Raw genomic sequence first — 23,030 nt, forward strand, 5'->3', positions numbered from 1 at the left:
GCCACCCAGGTGCTCCTATAGATGTGCTTTTTAATGTGGAACCATAATACAATCTGATATAGCTGAGTTAAGTGTTTCCTTTTTAATTAGGGGACCTAAGAGCAAAGAACAACCCAAAAAAGCATTCCATATTGATATCCAAGGGTTTCCCTCACCGCCGCCCCCCCCCCCCCCCCCCATTTTTCTCTAATTGTTGATCTGGATTGTCTTTCTGTTGTAGTGAATATATGTACAGTCACTTAGTAACTTTCATAGAAGACCAACAAAAAATTGCTACCTCAGTTCTTACCATGAAATTTGGAATAATCTTTTGTGGATTTAAAAAAACAAAAAACACCTATAAGCTTATGTTGAAAAAGAATGCAGTTAGCTATAATTAGTTAGCTTATAGTTACCTTCTTTGAGGGGAAGGCAATCTGTTACTTATTTTTTTGCTTTTTCAAATAATGCCCCTATTAGTAGGTATATAGTGTATATTTGACATCATAAGTAAATGAGAATAATTTCTTTTTAGGGTCCTGATGAAGAAGCTGTTGTGGATCTTGGCAAAACCAGTTCAACTGTGAACACAAAGTTTGAAAAAGAAGAACTAGAAAGTAAGTTTGTTTAACTTACGCTTAGCAGGATAAATTACTAATGAAAGTTTGTTCGTGTGCTTTAAATTTTACCTATTTGGGGGCACCTGGGTGGCTTAGTGGGTTAGGCCACTGCCTTTGTCTCAGGTCATGGTCTCAGGGTCCTGGGATCAAGCCCCATCTCGGGCTCTCTGCTCAGCGGGGAGCCTGCTTCCTCCTCCCTCTGCCTGCCTCTCTGCCTGCTTGTGATCTCTCTCTGTCAAATAAATAAATAAAATCTTTAAAAAACATTTTTTTAACCTATTTGTGGAAACGTTTTGTTGTTATGAGGTAGAGCATACATTTAAAAGAACGTTTAATACTTTTCTAAATATAGTTCAAGGTATAATACAGCAGATACCCATATAACCATACGCATAGCTGCAGTTAGAATATTCCTTGATTTTTCTTGTTGAAAGTATTGATATAACAAAGATTTCAGAATCTCTGTGCTTTTTTTTTCTTTTGAGAGAGAGAGAGAGAGAGAGAGAGCGAGCGTGTGAGCGTGTGAGCAGGGAGGGGTATATGGGTTAGAGGGAGAGGGAGAATCTCAAGCAGGCTGCACGCTTAGTGTGGAGCTTAATGTAGGGCTCAATCTCATGATGCCGAGATCATGACCTGAGCCGAAACCAAGAGTTGGATGCTTAACTGACTGAGCCACCTAGGTACCCTTAGAATCGATGCTTTTCAATCTTCCTGGTGGTTGCCATTATTTACCTTGGAAATTAAAATACCAAAGTTAAAAAGTCAGTTGATTCTTTTATTTATTTTATTTTTTTCATTTCTAGAGGCTAGGTAATATGTGTTTTTATCAATCCAGAATGCCATAGCCATAGTTATTTCAGTGTTCATTTTATAGGTCAGTTGCACTAGCCTTTTCCAGTGCTATGATACCTCAGCATAGAATTGTGGAACAAATGAATTATATGTCATTCTGTCTTCCAGGAAGAAGTCCTGGCAAATGGTTTCTTCTCTCTTTTTTTTTTCCTTCTGACTGAAATAATTTTGTTTTACAAAAGAGTTGCAAAGATAGTATAGTGTTCTGTTTCCCTTTACGCAGCTTTTTAAAATTTTAACATTTTACTTAACCATCATTGTTAATGAAAATGAAGAAATTAGCATTGGTACAGTTTTATTAACTAGACTAAATTTTATTCAGATTTCTCCAGTTTTCAACTGATGTTGGTGTCCTGTTCCAGGATCACGTCACACAGTTCAAGATCCAATAGTACATTTAGTTGTCTCATCTCCTTAGTCTCCTCTATGACAGTTTTTTAGTCTTTCCTTGTTTTTTCTGACCTTGACGTGTTTGAAGGGTAGTGGTTAGATACTTTGTAGAATGTCTCTAAGTTTGGGTTTGTTTATGTTATCATATGAACAGACTGAGATTATGGATATTTGGGAAGCTTACCACAGAAGTGAGCGTATCATATGTGGAGACATGTGATGTCAATGTGACTTATTAGTATTGTTAACTTTGAACCCTTAGTTAGAGTGGTGTTCCTGGCAAATGTTCTGATAGACTTTTGAAGTCTTTTGGGGAACTATGTTTTTAAGTTAAAGCCTTCTGTGAAAGCTGGTATCCTATAAGGATAGGATGGAGAGAGACAAAAAAGTGTTCTCCGTATTTACTTTGTGAGGTGGAAGAAAGCCCTGTCTTTTAAAATTATCTTTAGAAATCTAGGCTTCCTAGGGCTTCTGAAAGGAATCTCAGTTATCTGGAAGCTTATTACCATATAATGTTACCTCTCAAATGTGTGCGATCTAGAACATGAAGACTAGCATTTGGATGTGGTTTTTTTTGCTTCCCTTTGTTACCCCAGAGCCTTTAGCTTTGCGTACTTGATACATATCTAAATTTCAGTGTGGGGTTTGAGGGAGAGATTACGTTTATCTGCGTTTGACTGAATAGCCCTTTGACAGAGTAAAGGTTAAAGAAAAAGGAAAGAAAGGAAAGGAAAGAAAGAATCATAGCACAGAACACTAAGGTTGATAATAAAAGCTAAATAAACAAGGCTTAGATTTTCATATTCCTGTTTATTCTTTCTAAATTGGAAACTCCTATAATTTATTTTTATTTTGGTGCATTAGGGCTATGTGCCAGAGCCATTAGTACAAATTGGAGTACAACCTTGTAATTCCCAGTGCTCAGTGATGAGAATCTGACTCTTTAATTTCCACTTTTCTGTAGTATTCAGAAGAAAATAGTCTCACTAAAATTAAATAGTAATATCATTGAGTTTTGTTATAATTTTTTTAGTTTTCTTATTGAGATATAATTTATTTAACATAAATTTCACCATTTTAAAGTGCATAGTTAATTTTTTTTAAGGTATATTCGCTATGTTGTGCAACCATGACCACTCTAATTCTAGAACATTTCCATCATCTCCCCTCCCCCCATGCTATACAATTGATTTTTAATTTTGGGCTTAAAAAATAATCGGTATTTAATTTCTATAATTTTATTTTTATCTAGTGTGTACTGTGTACTAGGCAACGTACTAGGCATTGGAAGATGGTAAAGCAAATAATTTTAGTTGTTTTATATCTATAGTCCATTGTATATCTAGTTCTGTTTTAGTTTAAATGTAATGACTTAATTTATTGATATTACTGTGTTGGCATCTGAAGCAAGAAATCAAGAGTCACCTTTTTCAAACTTAGCTGGGTATGTGTGTTTCAGAAAACTCAAATTTTTTGTAAATGGATATTGGTAAATGAATGCAGAATTGCCATGGGTATTGATTTTAGGGTTACAAATGAATTTTAAGAAGTTGGCAAATTTGAAAATAAAGAATTCACAAATAATGAGGATTGACTGTACTTTCAAATCGCATCTAAAGTTGAGGATCCTGATGGTCAGAAAATAAATACTTCAAGAAATTCAGTTTCTTGAAGTATTTATTTTCTGACCATCTTATGGAACTTGTTAGGAAAAGAATGTCATTAACTATGTGTATTTCAGCATGTTACTTTTTAAAGTACGTATGGTCAAAAAGCAGACCCGTGTCAGAAGGCATTTGTAGAGTTGCAAATTAGTTAGACTTGTAGCCCACCACTCCATGTAACTTAGAAAGGAACGTTACTTAAACTATTTAAGAAGTCAAGTTCATGCCTCAGTATTTGACATAGTGCTGCTAGCTTTCTAGTTCCTTTCTAGTTAAGTTTTATTTAGTGGACAAAAGCAGAGATACCTTTTATAACCATTTTGTTGGTCACAATACAAATTGGGAATTGTGCAAATTCCACAGTAGCTTTTTAATATTCCAGAAGCATGTGATAACCTTATTATATTGTTTCCCCCCACCGATCTGGTAATTTATGCCCTTTAGTTGGAGTATTTGGATCATTTACATTTAATGTAGCTTTCAGTAATTTGGACCTTGCTGATTTGAGATTTTCAAAACTGTAATTAATAAATATTTGTAAATATCTGTCTATGAATATTGATTATAAGGTATTTTATTATCATTAAAGCATATCCCTTAAGGATGTCTGTTAACTAGGTTTGACATCAAAATGTTGGTGGAATAAATTTATGTCTACATGGTATGATTTCAGATAGGCCAACCTCTTCTTTCCCAAAGTGCCTTTTTAACCTTGCCAAAATAATGCTTACACAAGTAACCTGTTTTATCAGTCAGTGGTATTAACCCGTGACAGCGTTCTTTTAGTGTTCTGCAAAGGAAAAGAACAGGAAATAGCATTGTTAGTTACATGAGCTTAAATATAATTCTTTTTTATCAAAGTAAAATTTGGTATACTTTTATGTGTATTCTTTCCTTTTTGGAAAATTAGTAATGTTTCTGAACCTTTGGCTAGGTCATCGAGCTGTCTATATTGGTGTTCACGTCCCATTTAGTAAAGAGAGTCGTCGGCGTCATAGGCATCGTGGACACAAACATCACCACCGAAGAAGAAAAGATAAAGAATCCGATAAAGAAGATGGACGGGAGTCTCCTTCTTATGGTAAGAGAAAACAGTAGTTCCTTGTTAACACCTTAAAATTCTTTCCTGACAAATTTTGTTTAAAAAGTAGAATATTTTCTTTCTTAAATTTTATGTCTGCTGTAATTTAGACACATTATTAAACCTTGAAGGATATATACTAATTGAAGTAATATTTTTTTCTCCAAGGAATATACTCATTGAAGTAATAATATTTTTCTCTATTATATATTTCATTATTTATATGTGCAATGAACAAATATCTGGAATCTTCAGGCTCCTGGATAAGATTAATTTTTTGGCTAGAAAAACTTATCCACTAAATTGAACTATTTGGTTATCTCTGCAAAAAAACAGTGCTCTCATTTGATAGTATTGCCTGTGAAAGGACAGAGGTTTGTTTGAAAGAAGAGAAATACAGAAGGGCCAATAGAGGAAATCAGAAAGAAAAAAGGCATATGGTAGAGAAAAGAGAATGTTACCTGAAAAAAATTTTTGGTAAGTACTGATTTAAGTGGCCCTGAAATATGCAAATGCTGTACAGCTTGAGGAGGACTTCTAGGATATTGTAGATAGTGGACATATAAAGCATCATCATTTTTTTAGGACATAATGGGCCTGCATGGCCATCTCTACACTGTGGGTTCTAGTATGTGCATTCTAGCAAAGTTACATGAGCTGTCCTTGAAGGCATTTGTGTGCTTGCTAAAGGAATGTTTTTGTAACAAAGAGGTAAAGAATTATGGGTCATATAGCTACAACATGAACATAAGAAAATAGTGATTTATGAAGTACCAATTCTGTGCTAAGCATTCCACCAAGCCCTTGACATGCTCTTTGATTTAATTCTCTCTGCGCTTTTAATTTTATTTATTTTTTTAATTCTAATTTTAATTCCAGTTACTTAACATACAGTGTTATTTTCATTTTAGGTGTATGATATAGTGATTCAGCAGTTCCATACAACACCTGGTGCTCATCACACCAAAAACATTCCTTAATCCCCATTTCCTATATCACCTATCACCTACCCACCTCCCTTTTGGTAACTATCAGTTTGTTCTCTATAGTTAAGAGTTTGTTTCTTGGTTTGTCTCTCTTTTTTTTTCTCTTTCCTTATTTGTTTTGTTTATTAAATTCCACATATGAATGAAATCATATGGTATTTATTTTTCTCTGACTTAACTTTGCTTGACATTATACTGTAGCTCCATCCATGTCATTGCCAATGGCAAGATTTCATTCTTTTTTATGGCTGAACAATTCCATTGTGTACATACCACATGGCTTTTCTCTGCATTTTTAAAAGATGGGTATTGTTTTCATTTTGTAGATGGAGATACTTCAGCTTAGAGAGGTTAAATGTGATGGGAATCTCTTAAAAGCCTCTGTTAAGAGGTAGTACATGGCCTAGTATATGATGGCCTAGTACAAAGTACTAAGTGGTCACATAGTTAAACAAAGGTCCTGTAGGTAGCAATGGAGAAACCAATACTAATTTCAGAAAGGATCACTGGTAGACTTTGATGATATTAGGTAATTAGAACTATGTAGAACTATTTTGCTGTTCTGTATGATGTATCCATCCAGTTTAGGATATCTTCTGCTATTTTGAATAGATCATTATGCTTCTCTAATTGATGTGAATAAAAGGGTACATCATGTTTTTATAGAATGCTATCTGTAAAACTGTAAGTGTGGTCACTAGGATAGGTATAGGTGGTTTGATGTTTCAAGCTAAAGTATACATGTGAAGTCTAAATATAGTGGTTTGAAGAATTTAGTGGAGGAAATATTTGTGACTTTTTGATGGAATAACTATTCTTAGAAAAGTTTTATGCCACTGAAGTAGGTTTCTTTTGGTTTTAACTGCCAATATGTATCCAAGAAATTGCTATGAATGAGGTCTCTTTTTTCCTATTGTCCACTCTCTAAATGTAAATTACATAGGACTTTTGCTTCTGGACATGATAGAATAACATGAATTTTCCCTCTTACTTTAAACAATTAGAAAAATTGACAAAGTGCATAAAACATTAACTTACAGATATTGGACAACACATTGTACCATTCTGACCACTGAGAGAGGGTAGGAAAGTGAGATGAGCCTTATTCTTGCCTGAGCATATTAAATAGAGACAGTTTCCAGGCCACAGCACAGGGAGGGGAATCTGGAACAGAACCTTGCAGGCTCTGAGAGTTGAGATAGAGATTGGAATTTGGAAAGGCCAAAGAGGCCAGTCAGGTAGGGAGTGCCAGAGAGTAGAGAGCTATATACAGAGACGCTTCCAAAGGTCATAAAGGAAACTACTTGAGGCCTGGGAAATGGCCATCAGAAAACAGTAGGCTAAACAGTTCTTGGATATTGTGTAAGACTGGGAATAGGGTGTGTTTCCATCAGACAGAGAGGAAAGATCTTGGCATATGGGGCATTGTGGAGAGTTCTCAGAAAGGTATTGCCCTAATAGTGGATCTTAATTTTACACTAAAAGTTGCAGTGGATTTGTTCTAAAAATTTTTAAGGCAGGTCTTAAAAGAATTAAAGTCCTTTTCCAGGACAAAGTACAGTACTACTAAAAGAAATAAAGTAAAATCCAGCACCTAAGCATATAAAATCCACAATATCTGATATCTACAAATTACTTGAAATATGAAAAGTAGGAAGATAGGAGCCATAACTAGGAGAAAAATAAACTAGTAGAAACAGATCCGGAAATGGCAGAGTTGATGGAATTCAAAAGTGAACATGTTAAAGCAACTCTAACATATCTGTTTTGTATGTTCAAGAAGATAGAGAATGTGACTGATGAACAGAGAAATTGAAAATGTAAGAAAACCCAAAAGGAAATTTCAGAGATGAAAAATACAGTCTCTGAAGTGAAAAAAGAGGGTTTGGCTGTACAGGAAAAAAATAGTCAGTGATTTTCAAGACATAGTGATAGAAACTACCCAAAGTGAAATAGAAAACACTGAAATTAATAAATAGAGCATCAGTAATTTGTAGAGCAATATCAGTTAGTCTGATATATGTATATATGTAGTAGAAAACAATATTTGAAGAAATAATAGTTATAAAATTTCTAAGTTTAATGAAAACTCTGGACAGGTTCAGGGAGCTCAGCAAAACCCATGAAGAAACATGAAGATAATCACACAAAGGCACATGAAAATTAAATTGCTGAAGCCAGGATATAACAATCCTATATATCCTATATGAATATGCATATAATAACAGCCTCAAAATACATGAAGCAGAAGTGATAAAATTGAGGAGATAAATTTACAGTTGTATAAATTTATAAAAGTTATAGATTTCAACTCTCTTTTCTTAGTTATGGATAAAACAGGAAAAAAAAATCAGTAAGGATATGGAAGACCTGAGTAATATCACTTAGGTTGATATTCATATTCCTTGAGCCCTCCACCCAATAATAGCAGAATACTTTTTTTTTACAAGTGTAAATGGAATGTTTCCCAAGATAGATTATATTCCAGTCAATAAATAAGTCTTAATACATTGAAAAGATTGAAAGTATATTCTGTGACCACAATGGAATTAAATTACAAAGATATCAAGAAAAATCCCTGGATAGTTGGAAATTAAACAGATGTTTCTCAGTAATCTCTGGGTTAAAGAAGCAATTGGAAAAGAAATTAGGAAATATTTTGAACTCATAAAAATAAAAACACAGTACTGTCAATGATTGAGATAAAATCTTGTAAAGTGAGGACATGCTTCTGGTGTACAGGTTCTGTTAGCATGGAACTGTGCAAAGTTAGGACTTTGTATAAATTGAAATTCGTTAGATGCAGTTAAAACAGTGAATAGAGGAATATTTGAAGCATTTAATCTTTATATTAGAAAAGAAGGAAGATCTGATCTTCAGTGACCTAAATTTTTAACTTAAGAAACTAGGAGAAAGCCTAGAACAAATTAAGCCAAAGTAAGGAAACGAAAAGAAAAATAAAAACTGTTGCAGAAAATGAATAAAGACCAGAAAAACAAGAGTAAAAATCAGTTAGACTGAAGTCTGATTCTTTGAAAAGATAAGTAAAATCGATAAACTTATATAGCTAGAGTGATGAGGGAGAAAAAAAAGATATGAATTACCAGCATCAGAAAATTTCAGTGCAGATTGTACAGGTATTAGAAGACTGATGAGGGAATATTATGAATGGTTTTATGCCAACAAAATTGGTAATTTAAGATGAAATGGTGAAATTCCTTAAGAATATAAACTAACAAAAAAAAACAGGATAATCTTACCCTACATGTATAAAGAAATTAAATTTGTAGTCTAAAACATTCCTACAATGCCATTTTACTCCCAGATGGCATCATGGATGAATCTGATCAAACATATAAGGAAGAAATTAGAGAGACTGCCAGAAAATTGAAGATGAAGGACTACTTCCCATTTCATTGTTATGAATCCAACATTGCCTCGATACCAAAACTGAATAACAGTTGTTACAAAAAAATAAAACTATAAACTAAATATCTCTCACGAATGTAGATTCACAAAGCGTTAAGAAACTAAAAACACATTTTACCCTGTAATATCCAAAAAGGATACTGTATCATTACTGTGTTAGGCAGAATAATGGTTCTCAAGATATCTCTCTTCCCAAAGCCCAGAAACTGTGAATGTTAACTTGATAGCAAACTTGAATTTATCAATGTGATTAGATTAAGGATTTTGAGATGGAGAAGTTGAGTGAAGTATGCCAGTGGGCCAGTTGTAATTACAAGGATCCTTTAGTAAGAGGGAGTCAGAAGATCAGAGAGGAAGTAGTTGTGACCATACAAGCAAATAGTTGTAGTAAGTGGTTCAGACCCAAATAACATAGGCAGCTTCCAGAAGCTAGAAAAGGTAAGGAAATGGATTTTTCCCCTAGAGCTTGCAGAAGGAACCAGCCAATGACTTTAGCATTGTAAGACTCATTTTGGACTTCTGGTCTCCAGAACTATATAAGACAATAAATTTGTGTTTAGGCCACCAAGTTTGTGGTAATTTGTTACAGCAGCAATAGGATATTAGTATAATAACCATGTGGGAAAACAGGGTTGGTATAAAATTTAACTATCAATATAAATAACCACATTAACACTATAAAGGAGGAAACCCCTTTAATTGTCTCAGTAGGTGCAGAAAAAGCCTTTGACAAAAATTCCACGGCCATTCATGATAAAATTCTCAGCAAAGAAGGAATAAAAGAAAACTTCCTCTACCAGATACACAGCATCTACAAAAACACTTTGTCAACCTCACACTTAGTGCTGAGAGATAGAATGCTTTCTCCTTATGATTTGGAGAAAGGCAGGGTTGTCCTCCACCACTTCTGTAGAACATGGTATTGTAGCACCTAGCTTGTCTGATAAGGCAAGAAAAATTAAAGGCATACAGATTGCAAAGGAAGAAGTAAAACTGTCTTTATTTACAGATACAAGATCATGTATATAAATCCTAGGCAATCTGTGAAATTATAGAACTAAGTGAGTTTAGAAAGGTTATAAAATATACAATTATATTTCTATATATTTCTCGAGTAGCAATGAACAATCAGATATTGAAATTAAAAAAAAAACACTTATGGGGCGCCTGGGTGGCTCAGTGGGTTAAGCCTCTGCCTTCGGCTCAGGTCATGATCTCAGGGTCCTGGGATGGAGCCCTGCATTGGGCTCTCTGCTCGGCAGGGAGCCTACTTCCTCCTCTCTCTCTGTCTCTGCCTGCCTCTCTGCCTACTTGTGATCTCTCTCTGTCAAATAAATAAATAAAATCTTCAAAAAAAAAAAAAACCACTTACAGTAGAACCAAAAATATTGCTTGGAAGTAAATCTGATAAGAGAACTGTAAGACCTAAATGTTGGAAGGTTCAAAACATCAGGAAGTTCAGTCGTAATATGTTTTAGTTTGTCCTGCATAGGTCTCAGGGTGGTCCTTTAATATGAGGACCTATGTGATACACATCCTGGAAAATTTTCAAATTTGCTTTTTATTGCTTCTCCCCTATTCTGTGTTTTCTGATTTCTGGAGTTTTTCCTGTTTGATTTTTCTTACTTTTTTCTCTACATTCCTGAACCTTTAGTTTTCCATCTTCTTATTTTTTATTGATGCAGTCTGATTTCTTCAGCTTTGTCTTTTCCTTTATTTATTAATATTATTTATAAAAATTCTTTAAAAAATTTATTTATCTTTAAAAGATTTTATTTGCCAGAGAGAGAGAGAGAGAGAGAGCGCGAGTGAGCACAAGCAAGGGTGAGGGGCAAAGACAGAGGGAGAAGCAGGCTCCCTGCTGAGCAAGGAACCTGACATGGGACTTAATCCCAAGACCCTGGGATCTTGATCTGAGCCAAAGGCAGCAACTTAACCAACTAAGCCACCCAGGTGGCCCTGTTTTTTGCTTTGTTAATCGTCCTAACCTATTCTTTAACCTGTTTTTTGCATCTGCAAGTGCCTGCAAGTTTGTTTACTTCGGTGTAGATTTTGATTTTGACTTCGTATCTCATATTCAGCAGGAGTTGATTTTGTTTTCAGCTGATGCTTGTGGTTGTTTTCTTGTCCAAGGAACCCTATACTGACTGTGTAGGTAGTTTAAATTCAGATGCCATGATGGGGATTCTGTTTCGTATCAGTGATTTGTCCTGCCTCCCTAATCTTAGCTGAGTTTTGCTTCTCTGTGGGAGTACAAAAAGCCAGTTTCTATATACCTCTCACTTTGCTTTTTCTTGTAATTTTTTGGACCTTGGGAGATTTTCCTTTTTCAGCTTTGATCTTAGCTACATATTAATTACATATTTTTAAAATTTGTTTTGTCCAACATTTTCTTATATTTTTAGTGAGAAAAGAGTCTTATTTTTGACATAGTGTTCCATGTTTTCGGATATTGCATATTTTTATTTGTTTTTACAGGTTATATTAGTTTCACTTATTTAATTTTACTTTTTAAAAAATTTTATTTTTAAGTAATCTCTGTACCCAGTATGAGCCTCAAACTTACAACCCTGAGATCAAGAGTCACATGTTCTACTGACTGAGCCAGCCAAGACACCCCTCACTTGTTTATTTTTAAGATATAATTTTTCTTTTTTGTCTATGGAGGTGATCTTTCTGTGGTACTCTTTGTTTTTGGATTGTTGGTCTTTGTTTTCTTCCCGATTTATAGTATTTTAATAAAAGTTTTGATGGAATATATTTTTATTGAAATATATTAAATATTCAAATAAATACATTTATTTGAATGCATCTCACTTTCAAACTGAGTTTATCTTTGAAGGAATTGTGGCAATTTTTGAGTGTATTTAAATTCTTTTGTCAAGACACACCATCCCAAAGAGTTCAGTTCATTCTTGGTACTGAAGATGATGATGAAGAGCACATTCCTCATGATCTCTTTACGGAAATGGATGAACTGTGTTACAGAGATGGTGAAGAGTATGAATGGAAAGAAACTGCCAGGTAATAATACCTGTATTATTAGTCTTAGTATTTAGTTGGCTTCTCATGATTTTTTTTCTTGTGTTGTAAATATAATGAATTTGTGAGTTCCTGGGTGCTTTAAAATAACGAGGAGAGAATTTCTTCTTCTCTGGAAGCTACAGCTTCAGTTTATCTCTTTATTCTCAAAATTGGTTTTCTTAAGTAATCCTTACCACTTTAACATAGCATAGAAGTAATTATGTTAATTATACATTTTAATGTCTTTAATTAGAGAAATAAATTTCAAAAATCAAGGTCCTGCTGCATATGTTCAGTTTAGAAGAGGATTAGCAGTGGAAACCACAAGGTTCTGTAGTGTGTCTTTGTAGACCTATTATTGTGTAGCTAGAACAGAATGAGGAACTGTAGAGGTTGTAACTTGTGAATAGAGTGGACCATTAGCTAATGGTTCACTTTGTAAAAATGAGTTTGTAGTCAAATTTTGTGTTGGTAGTGGTAATCTTTTTTTCTCTTTAAAAGAACAAGTATATATAAAAAAAGAACAAGCGTATGTTTATTATATTAAAATAAGCAAATGAAATCATCATTATTTACAAAATATATTTTTGTGTTGACGTATTTCAGATGGCTGAAATTTGAAGAGGATGTTGAAGATGGTGGTGACCGATGGAGTAAACCTTATGTGGCAACTCTTTCTTTGCACAGTCTTTTTGAACTAAGAAGTTGCATCCTAAATGGAACAGTGATGCTGGACATGAGAGCAAGCACTCTAGATGAAATAGCAGGTTAAGCAGTTTGACTTTTTCAGTACCTATGTTGTGCTGAAATTAACGATATTTAAATAAGGAAAATGAGGTGGGATTTTAGACCATTGATGAATTGCTCTTGGTTGACAGCATGAGGAGTACACATATAAATAACCCTTTTTGTCTTTAATAAACTTAGAATCTAGAAGATTAATAAATTAGACAAGCACAACTATAGTACCAAAAAGAAAGTGACTGGTGCCATAAGCAAGATATGCAGTCTGTTTCTGGAAATGTATAGGAAAGAGCTTTTTGTTTCTTCAGTTTTTGGACCAAGGTATCTGGGGAAAATCCACAAGGACATTAAATGTACTACTTATTTACTACTTATTTATAGACTTTGAACACATGAGAACAAGGAGCAGGTGGTACAGGAAAAAGAAAGTATTCTGAGGAGGAGGAAGAGAAGAAAGAAAGGTCTAAAAAGTATAGAAAAACAGGTATGGATCTCACATGGAAGTCAGTTCCCTGTGAGTATACAGATTTCTTGAATAGTATTAGGAGACATTACTTTGGCTTTGCAAGTATCGCATAACACAGAGCAGTGTTTTAATTATTTATGATGTAATGTCTTCTAATCCAAAGTCCCTTTGTATAGTAGGCTGTAGTACTTATGTTAATGTTACAGTCTACCTATCAGGTTGATTCCAGTTTTCTCTCAGAGGAATCTCTTATGTTTGAAAGCTTGACTGTTTTATCTCAAATTAATGGCACTGTTTTAAAATATTTATATATATTTTATAGTTTAAAAATAGTCCAGTCACTATAATAATGGGTCATATGGCATTACATCAGTCTCTCCATTCCCCATACCTCCTTCACAGCCTGATACACTCATCTTCCTAGAATTTATTACTTAATGATATTTTATCCTTTCACTTGCTCATTGGTTTTTCTACCTCTGGAAGAGTGAGAGTGGAAACTTGATCTCCTTAGTTAAATTCTGTATTCCCAACATGTAAGGTACTCAGTAAATAGTTAATTATTGAATGAAAGAGTCTAATACTCATCTGTAATTTTGACAAAAAATATGAAGCGCAATAAAATACCTTCACTTTTTAGGAAGCCAATATTACTGAATATTGAGTTTAATAGAATTTATTGTGTCCATATCAGGAAAGCACTTTCAACTATAGGAAGGCTATTAGTGTAGAATAGTGACCTCTTTAGAAATAACAGTATTTACAAAAGATAGGGGTCTCCATGTAACTTGTTTACTTTTCTTAGATAATGTTCTTATTTATCTTTCTTTTTTTTCTCCCCATTTAAATTCAAGTTAGTTAACAAATAGTGTATTATTACTTCCGGGGGTAGAATGTTGATTCATCAGTTACATATAACACCCAGTGCTCGATACATCCAAGTGCCCTTCTTAATGCCCATCACCCAGTTACCCCATATTCTCACCCACCTCCCCTTTAGCACATATTTATCCTTACGCATACATTATTCAATATCAGAAGAGAATGATATTTTCTAGAGAACTATTTAAAGGTCTTGTTTTTCAGTAAGGTTTCATGTACATTTTATGGTTTATGTTATAGTCATCCAGGTATTCGTTTATTTAATAAAAACGGCTGTTATTTTTCTTTCAATAGATATGGTATTGGACAACATGATAGCCTCTGGCCAGTTGGATGAGTCCATAAGAGAGAATGTCAGAGAAGCTCTTCTGAAGAGACATCATCATCAGAATGAGAAAAGATTCACCAGTCGGATTCCCCTTGTTCGATCTTTTGCAGATATAGGCAAGAAACATTCTGACCCTCACTTGCTTGAAAGGAATGGTGAGATAAGTTTCACTAACACTTCTACTCTAACAGCATTCCAGTGTACAATTAGCATTTGGGGGCAGAAAGATATTTTTTCCAGATAATTTTGTAGATCATTTTATTATCTCTTTTATTATTTTTTAAAAAGGAATGATGTTATTTTTGTATTTAAAAATATCATTTCTAAAATATTCTTTATAACATGACAATTAATTTGTAGAAATCATTCAGATGAAAAAACTAAATATTCACTTTGTTATAATGGCACATCTATCACTATAGCCAATCCTGAATTACTTCTTACTTTTTTGTTTTTGTCAAGAACAATTGAATAACTGATTAAAGAGACATAAATTATGATCTGTAAGTTTTAATCTTTTATTCTAAGTCTTGGATTTGAAACTTTATTATTTATATTAGATTTTTCATAGTGATTTTTTTTGTTTCTCCAAATATACTTTTTTTGCAGAGCATAAATAAGTGTTTTTGGGTTGGTTTGATGATTTGACTGCCCTTTATTTATATACTTTGTGTAAGGTTTTTTATGGATGGTTTCTTCTTAAGCTAGAGATGACCTCCTTGATGTCTTCCAAACCATTGAGAATGGCACAGACCATTTTCTAGCTCCCAACTGTCATGGTCTAGCAGTGGATTATGTGGGACCTGGTGGCTTATGTGGGGATGCATTGTTTTTGTAGCCATTCACCTCCATCATTGTTTTAAGGCTGGCACATCTGGAGGCAGAGGATACTTCCTGGGGTTCTGTTTTGGCTCTCAAAGAGAGCTCTGATGACAGTGACTCTCCAAAACCTAGGTCCAAAGGGCTGGAGTTGCTTAGGAGGATACCATTACCCAAGGATGAGAGTTAAGAGGGGTGGTTGATGGACCACAGTGTCTTTCTGCTCATCTTCTTTGTCCCTGCAATAATAGTATGGCTTTTAAGCATTCTACAAACAGCCATTGGGGATGGGATGGGGTTTAATATATCTAGAGTGGACAGTAATCATCTTTTGCAGCTCAGCGTGACATACTAAGTACATTTTCTTCTTACGGACCTAAGTTCAATTTAAAATTAAGCCATCCAAGCCACATTTTGCATCTTTTTCATCTTCATGTACTGTATATTCTCAGCTTTCCTGAAATGAGTTCATTTACTCAGAGAGACCCTATTAAATCTTTATGCTTCACGTGGAATTGTTCCCGATATTCCCTGATTGTCATTTGTTTCCTTTTAATCATAAGACAATGGCTGTTTTCTTTTAAATATCATTTTAGCATGTGCATGTCATATTTTTGTATTATAGTTGTAATTTAACAGCATATATCTTTAGTTTTAACAAAGTTGTGGTTGTTTATGAACTAAGGTTCATCTTTTTTATATTTCTGGGATCTCTTGAGCATATGGCTTTCATAACTTAGATCATATAGGATTGACTGTCATAATTCTCATGTTTTCCCTAAAATCAGTATTCCACTAAGCTACACTTCTTAGAAAACCAAGTCTTTGAAATATAAATGTATATGACCTTTTGAAATATGCTAGACTTACTTCATTTTTGCCGCTGTTGGTGAGAAATACTTTATTATCTAGCTAAATTAAATTGTATGTATTTAATTTTATCTGCAGTATTAGAAATGGATGCATATTTTAGGACATTTCTAGTATCTTTACAGGGCTGAAGAACACCCTTTCAAATTGACACTGTTTTGTGTGTGTTTTTTTTTTTTTTTTAATTCCTGTAACTTTCCTTATGTTTTAAAATTTTACTTGAGAGCACTACCAGTAGGTGATGCTCTACTGACTAATGTAAAGATTTGGTATCGATTTTAAGTTAGGAATTATTAGATGATACAAACTTTATTTGTGAGAGAATTATCTATAGCAGCTTGGGTACAGTGTAGGAAAAATACACTAAATATAATCTATCAGTGCTTGTAAGTTTTGTTTAGGGTTTTATTTCTTAGCTTATTTTTATATTCCATTATTTGCTATTTATTGTTTATCAACTTTGCACTGATAGTTTTTTTTAAAAAGCCACATTATTGAATATTCGGATTACTAACAGAATATTACCCCCCACCATCTATCATTTGCATTGTTTTTTATTTTCTGTTTTGTTTTCTGGATACATCTTCAGGAAACTAAGTATAATTTAAGCAGCTTTTCATTGCCTTTCTAACATTTAAACATCTGATTGCCATGCTAACTCTGATAGCATGAATTTGAAATTTTGGGCTTTAAAGCTTGCAGTTTACATTGTAAATTGATGTTACGTGTGTGTGTCTGTTTGCCTTGTGCAATGAACTTCATCATTTTTCATTTATTTGTTTTATCTCAGGGGAAGGCCTTTCAGCCTCCCGCCACTCTTTACGAACAGGTCTGTCTGCCTCAAACCTTTCATTGAGAGGAGAATCGCCTTTATCTCTTCTTCTCAGTCATCTTCTTCCTTCTTCAAGAGCTGGAAGCCCTGCAGGCTCAAGGTGTACAACCCCAGTACCCACCCCTCAAAACAGCCCTCCTTCCAGCCCTAGCGTCAGTCGCCTGACCTCCAGAAGTTCCCAGCAGAGTCAGCTTCAGGCCCCAGAACTACTGGTTTCACCTGCCAGTGATGATATTCCCACAGTAGTAATTCATCCGCCTGAGGAAGACTTAGAAGCACTGAGAGGCCAGGAGCAGAAGAAGGAGGAAAATGTTGACATGACTCCAGGCAACTATTTGCATCCTCCTTGTGTGGTGCTTTTAGCCTCTGGATCACTTGCACTTGGAATGCCTTTCAGCACAGAGCTTTAGCAGCATATGTAGATAATGCTTATAATTTATTTTGACTTCTGCATGTTTTTTTTTTTTTCCCTTATAGTATATTGTAGAAAAGAACAGAAGCATTAAACATTTTTAGATTACAAAAAGACTGCAAAGAACTATGCATAACTTAAAGCCCTTTCAAAAATTTTTACTGAGATTTTACAGGTCAGGACGTTTGAATGGTTCAGAAAAATAAATTGTTACATCTTGGAAAATTAAAAAATTACTTATAACAATTTTACTTATAAACAAAATGGTGACTTCTTGTGCATTTCCTTCATAGTATGAATGAACACATCTTGGACATAAATTACAATGAGGTGATATGCCTTTCAGTTACTATTTGTTGCTTTTTTCCAAAGACTGCAGTATATTTTAACCTTCCTAACACAAATAGGATCGAATGTTCTTTTCCTCCTTTTGTCTCTGAGAAGATCAAAGTTCTCTGATGGCTATCTGGAATCATCATTATTTTAAGACTAGTATTATATTTTGGGATAGACTTTAGTTTGTCCTCTGTTTAATGTCATAGCTACCTTTACTCCAAATTGACCTTGAAATTCTTAAGACCAGAGATCCTAGAGTAGTGGCTAGGATATATTTTTGTCTGTGAATTAGAAAAATTATTTCTTAGTGGATAGAAGGTTTAATAATTCATCCAAGTGTTATACATTATGGTAATTTTGTTTTCATAATATATGTTATATGTACATTTAAACATGTATATCTTTCCACTCAATTCATATAAAGAAGTATTCTTTAGTGACTTTTTTTACTGACAGCTAAGTGTCAGTGTGACATGTAAATCAAATGCTAGCTAGTGGTTTTAATCATAGAAGTATTTTTTCATTTCTTCATAATACCAATAACATTTAATGCTTCACTGATAACTTATGTTTATTGTATTAGCTATTCAGTTTGTATAAAAATTTGTGTCATTTAGTTGGATGCACCCATTTTTCAGAAACTCAGATTCTAAAACTCAGAAACTCAGAAAAGCTAGAGAACTTCTCCCTGGATCATTGAACTAGTAAGTGATAGCCTAAGTCCTCTGACAAAAATCCTCGAGATCCTATCATATATGACAAACTTCTCTTTCTCTGTATTGAATTTCTCCAGACATACCAAGTATGTTTAATCAAGGCCTATTGTAGTTGCCAAAAAAACCCCATACTTCTAGAAGTAAAAAATGGACATATGGTGGCTAAATCATTGTACATTAATTATGACCATAGTTATAGCTTCCATTGTTTTCTAGTTTGTTCTACATGCAGTGGTATTACTTTTCAAATATATTTATAATTGTCCTAACAGTTTGATGAGGTTCTTGTTATTCCCTATTTTACAAATCAAGAAAACAAAGACTTATTAAGATCATGCCATAAATGACCAGGAATTGAACTCAGATCTATCCACAGCAAAATCTACAGTATAATATATCATTGTAGATTTTAATACCTTGTAGAAAATATATAGTATAGTAATGAGGTAACTGAACAAAAAGAAATACCTATAATTATTTACTCAGAAGTAATCAATAGTCTTAATTAGAAAGAACCAGCAAGACTTACTATTTTTCTTTGAAGAAAGGTCATTATTTTTTTAAAAGATTTTTTATTTATTTAGTTGACAGAGATTGCAAGTAGGTAGAGAGGCAGGCAGAGAGAGAGGGAGAAGCAGGCTACGCACTGAGCAGAGACCAATGTGGGGCTCTATCCCAGAACCCTGAGATCATGACCTGAGCCGAAAGCAGAGGCTTTAACCCACTGAGCCACCCAGGTGCCCCAAGACAAGTGATTTTAAAGTTAATCCTTCGCATTTGTTTTTACTTCTGTCTCGCAGTAATACTGAACATTTCTTTTTTACCAGCTTCTATGAGGGATTATAAATTTTATAAGGAAACTAGAAGATGATACATGGTTTTACAGTAGCTTGTTAGGACGTGTTGTTAAGAAGATAAAGGTAGCAATTAACTGAAAATTGAAGAAATTCAGCTTTTTTTTTTCTCCTCTGCCGTAAGTATGCCATGAGATTTAAAGAAAAGAAATTAGAAGGGAGGGAAAAGAGAGCAATTTCTAAAGACAAGAAAAAGCCCATAATTACTGTTTAAAAAGACATGTATAGAAAGTATGTGATTAAAATTATAGGAACAGCTATATGTTGTTCCCTGGTATGATTGCCTGTGGTGCTTAAAACGCCTAGAAACCCTGGTTGAGTTTCCTTGAAGTCTGCTGTTATGTTACAGGAGGAAAGTGGCCTTAGCGTCATTTTGAAGAGACTGATGTCCTAGATCTTGTATCATGGGATCATGATTTGTGCATACCCATAGTAAGAAAGAAAGTGGTGTATCCTATTATGCTTTGGAGAATAATTACATGTAAAAGAGTTAAGCTTAGTTTTAGTATTTGTAACTATCTTCTGACTCCCTGTTTTTCAAATTTGGCACTGTTGACACTGGACTCGTCTTTGTCATGAGGGGCTATCATGTGCATTGTAGGATGTTCTTCTGCATCTCTGGCCTCTGCACTAGCTGCCAGTATTACTCCCTAGTTGTGGTGATGAAAAATGTCCCTCCCTATTGCCAGATGTCTCTTGGGGGACAGAATCTTCTCTTTGTGCATCACTGCTCCAGCTGCTTCTATTTTCAATCTTTTAGTGGCAGAAGACTCTGATATCTTGGATTTATCTTTCTCTAGGTAGATATGTTATTGTGAGAAAAACTGTAAAGACAAAAGAATAGATTTACTAAAATATGATTTTTAAATCCGAGTATTGATTTTATATATATACAGACATTGTTTTTTCTTAAAGCCAAGAAGTACAGTCTTTCTGAGTTATCTGTGCTTGTGATAGTTTTAATTTGGGGGAATTTACTCATTTAATTCTGAGCACTGGAATTTATTGTACAAGCAGGGAGACTTCCTTTACTGGTTGAGAAACAGCTTTAACTTAGCTGAGATTGGGAAGGACTACATAGAGAAGATACTGGTGAAAAACTTTTAACGTATACTTCTTATGCCAGTTCTAATAGGTTTAGAATTACCAGGTTAGCTGGATGACTTCAGATCCTATTCTAACTTTATCAGTTTTGTATTTCCACATCATTTCTTCTTCCTGCTCCCACTATATCCTTACATTCTCCCCATAGTCTCCGTTCTACTCTTCTCTCTAAAATCTGGTGGCTGACACTGTTCTGGGAAATTGCATATATATTCTTTTGATTATACATGTGTGGACTGAATATATGTCACTGAAAAATACTGGTTAACCTTTTCTCATCCCCCCCCCCCCGCCTTCCCCAGCCAAACTGGGCATGTATTTTAATAAAGGAATGGACTCTCTTCTGGAATTTCAGAGGCAAAGGTCAAAGAAGAGGAATCATAGTAACTATTCTGCTAAGCTAAGGTGGTAGAAATGAGATAAGTTTTAGCATATAGTTTTTATTTGAGAATTGTTTAACACTTCCAGAGCATGTTGCTAAATTGTTTGTATATTTGCAAACAATTTTTTTTTTTTTTAAGATTTTTTTTTTTTTTTTAAGTAATCTGACACCTAGTGTGGAGCTCAAACCCACAACTCCAAGATCAGGAGTTGCACACTCCACTGACCAAGCCAGTCAGCCACCCCAACAGTTATATATGCTTTTTATTTTTAGGTTTTTGGGTCATGATAACATCCTATTTTAGGTATTTAACAAGGGAAGGGGATATCACAAATGTCTTTGGTCACTGCGTTGGAGTAGTAAACCCAAATGACGTAGATTCAATTATTAGTCACACTATGTTCTAGAAAAATGAAAATTCCCTCTCATGGATCAGATATATCCGATGTGCTTAAAATTCAGGAAATTTACCAATATTAACTTTGAAGTTTATAGGATTTAGGCACAAACTGCTTAATTGAATTTCTGTGGGTAGCTAGATTGTTGTGTGAGTGGCAGAGTTAAAACTAAAAGTCAAGTCTGTTGTAGGTCAGCCTACCACATTTTTTCTTGTGCTCAGTGTTTTGGACAATAATAAGCTATATTCTTGAACTAGAATATCCTGGGTGTTTTGAAAAAGTGAGATACATTTAGTGGTAGAAATCTGTGTTATGTACTTTATAAACATTGAGACTTGAGCTTTTTGCAGACTTCACAGGGATAACAATTGGTCATAGGCTAGAGGTTTTTTTTTTAGATTATTTTATTGTTGTGAAATATTGCTGCTGATATCACTTGAAATGAGCATACTAATGATAGAATGTATATCTATCATTTGTAATCTAAACAAGCTTATTTTACAGATTTGTCTGAGCTTTTAGGTTGAGTGAGTTAAAGTCATACGGCTACAAAGTGGCAAAGGGTGCTTATTTCAACACAGATGTGTTTGATTATAAAACACTTTTGTATTTATACTGTAAAAACATTGCTGTTGTATTTTCAAGTTATACTTCTTAGGAGTAATGGCAGTAGGCAGCATGTAAATACTACTCAAGAGAAATGAAATTATTGAGGAAATCATTATGGTGGAAGATTATGATAAATTTAACCTACATCTAGTTGATGGAGCTCTTGGATTTTCTGAGTTGCATTTAAAGTTTATCAGAAAATAAATATTGTCACTGATGTAAGTATGCCAAGTGTAATTTGGCATCATTAAGCTCTGCAGTTGGCATGTGTGTTTATGTACATTGCAAGTGCATTCCTTGACTATTTGTAGTGGTGTAGTCAGACTCAGGTCTTCCATTTTCTGTGTTCCTCACCTACTCACTTTTTCCTTCTCTTTGCAAATGGCCACCGTTTTTGTAAATTCCAATTATATTATTTTTAAATGTTAAAATATACAGCTTCATTATTGCTTAAAATGTTATTCTAGTCTTGCTGGTATGATACTAACACTTGGCACTTTTTTTTTTTAAACCTTGCACATTTGCTTTTAATAAATTATCACTTTCAGGATATGAGCAGAGTCAGTTTACAAAGTGAATTTCCTCCTTACTGATTTGGAATATCTTGGTTCTTAAAAACAGGTATTTTGGCCTCTCCACAGTCTGCACCTGGAAACCTGGACAATAGTAAAAGTGGAGAAATTAAAGGTAATGGAGGTGGAGGAAGCAGAGAAAATAGTACCGTTGACTTCAGCAAGGTAATTCTGTCATTCCCGGTAAATTTTCTTAATCACTGAGAAAATCACTAGCAATGTGACTTTATTAACACTGATTATAATAATTTTTTAATAGATTGGTGATTACAAGCCTACATGTGATACTTGTGATACTTAAAGTCAAAAATTACGAGAAAGTTAACAGTCTTAAGAGCATTTGAATATCTTTCTATAATTACTAGTTTCAGGAATTTTGACAAAAGAATATGTGAATAATATGGTCTTTCCATCTTACCTACCCATAGATATCATGAAACTTTAGTACCTTTTGAATTTGTCATTTGTTTTGGAGCTACTTTCCAGCAGAAAGAATAATTCTGGGAATTATGTTACAGCACTGGTGATTCAGCCTTTTCTTGGCTGTAATAAGATCCCAGAATTACTGTCTTACAGTGTCAGTATTTTCTGGAATGTCCCTGGGAAACATATTGGTGTATCCTCATGGGTAGGTAAAGGCATGGATTTAAACACAACTTACCTATCTCAGCTGTGATTTTT

The 23,030-nt window shown here is 34.1% G+C and overlaps 1 protein-coding gene across 3 annotated transcripts in view; it reads left to right on the forward strand.

Moving 5' to 3' along the window:
* SLC4A7 (solute carrier family 4 member 7) overlaps window positions 1-23,030 on the forward strand; it is a 108,874-nt gene that overhangs the window by 42,312 nt on the left and 43,532 nt on the right. For 2 of the 3 annotated variants that reach the window (XM_059390810.1, XM_059390811.1), the window contains exons 2-7: window positions 515-596; window positions 4,440-4,586; window positions 11,887-12,025; window positions 12,632-12,792; window positions 14,412-14,600; window positions 22,399-22,514. In XM_059390810.1, the coding sequence (XP_059246793.1) occupies window positions 515-596; window positions 4,440-4,586; window positions 11,887-12,025; window positions 12,632-12,792; window positions 14,412-14,600; window positions 22,399-22,514 (834 nt within the window). Of the gene's footprint in view, window positions 1-514; window positions 597-4,439; window positions 4,587-11,886; window positions 12,026-12,631; window positions 12,793-14,411; window positions 14,601-16,924; window positions 17,294-22,398; window positions 22,515-23,030 lie in introns of all 3 variants that reach the window. The other variant, XM_059390812.1, reaches the window with a different exon arrangement.

This window comes from Mustela nigripes, chromosome 2 (genome assembly GCF_022355385.1).
Source record: "Mustela nigripes isolate SB6536 chromosome 2, MUSNIG.SB6536, whole genome shotgun sequence".
NCBI lineage: Eukaryota > Metazoa > Chordata > Mammalia > Carnivora > Mustelidae > Mustela > Mustela nigripes.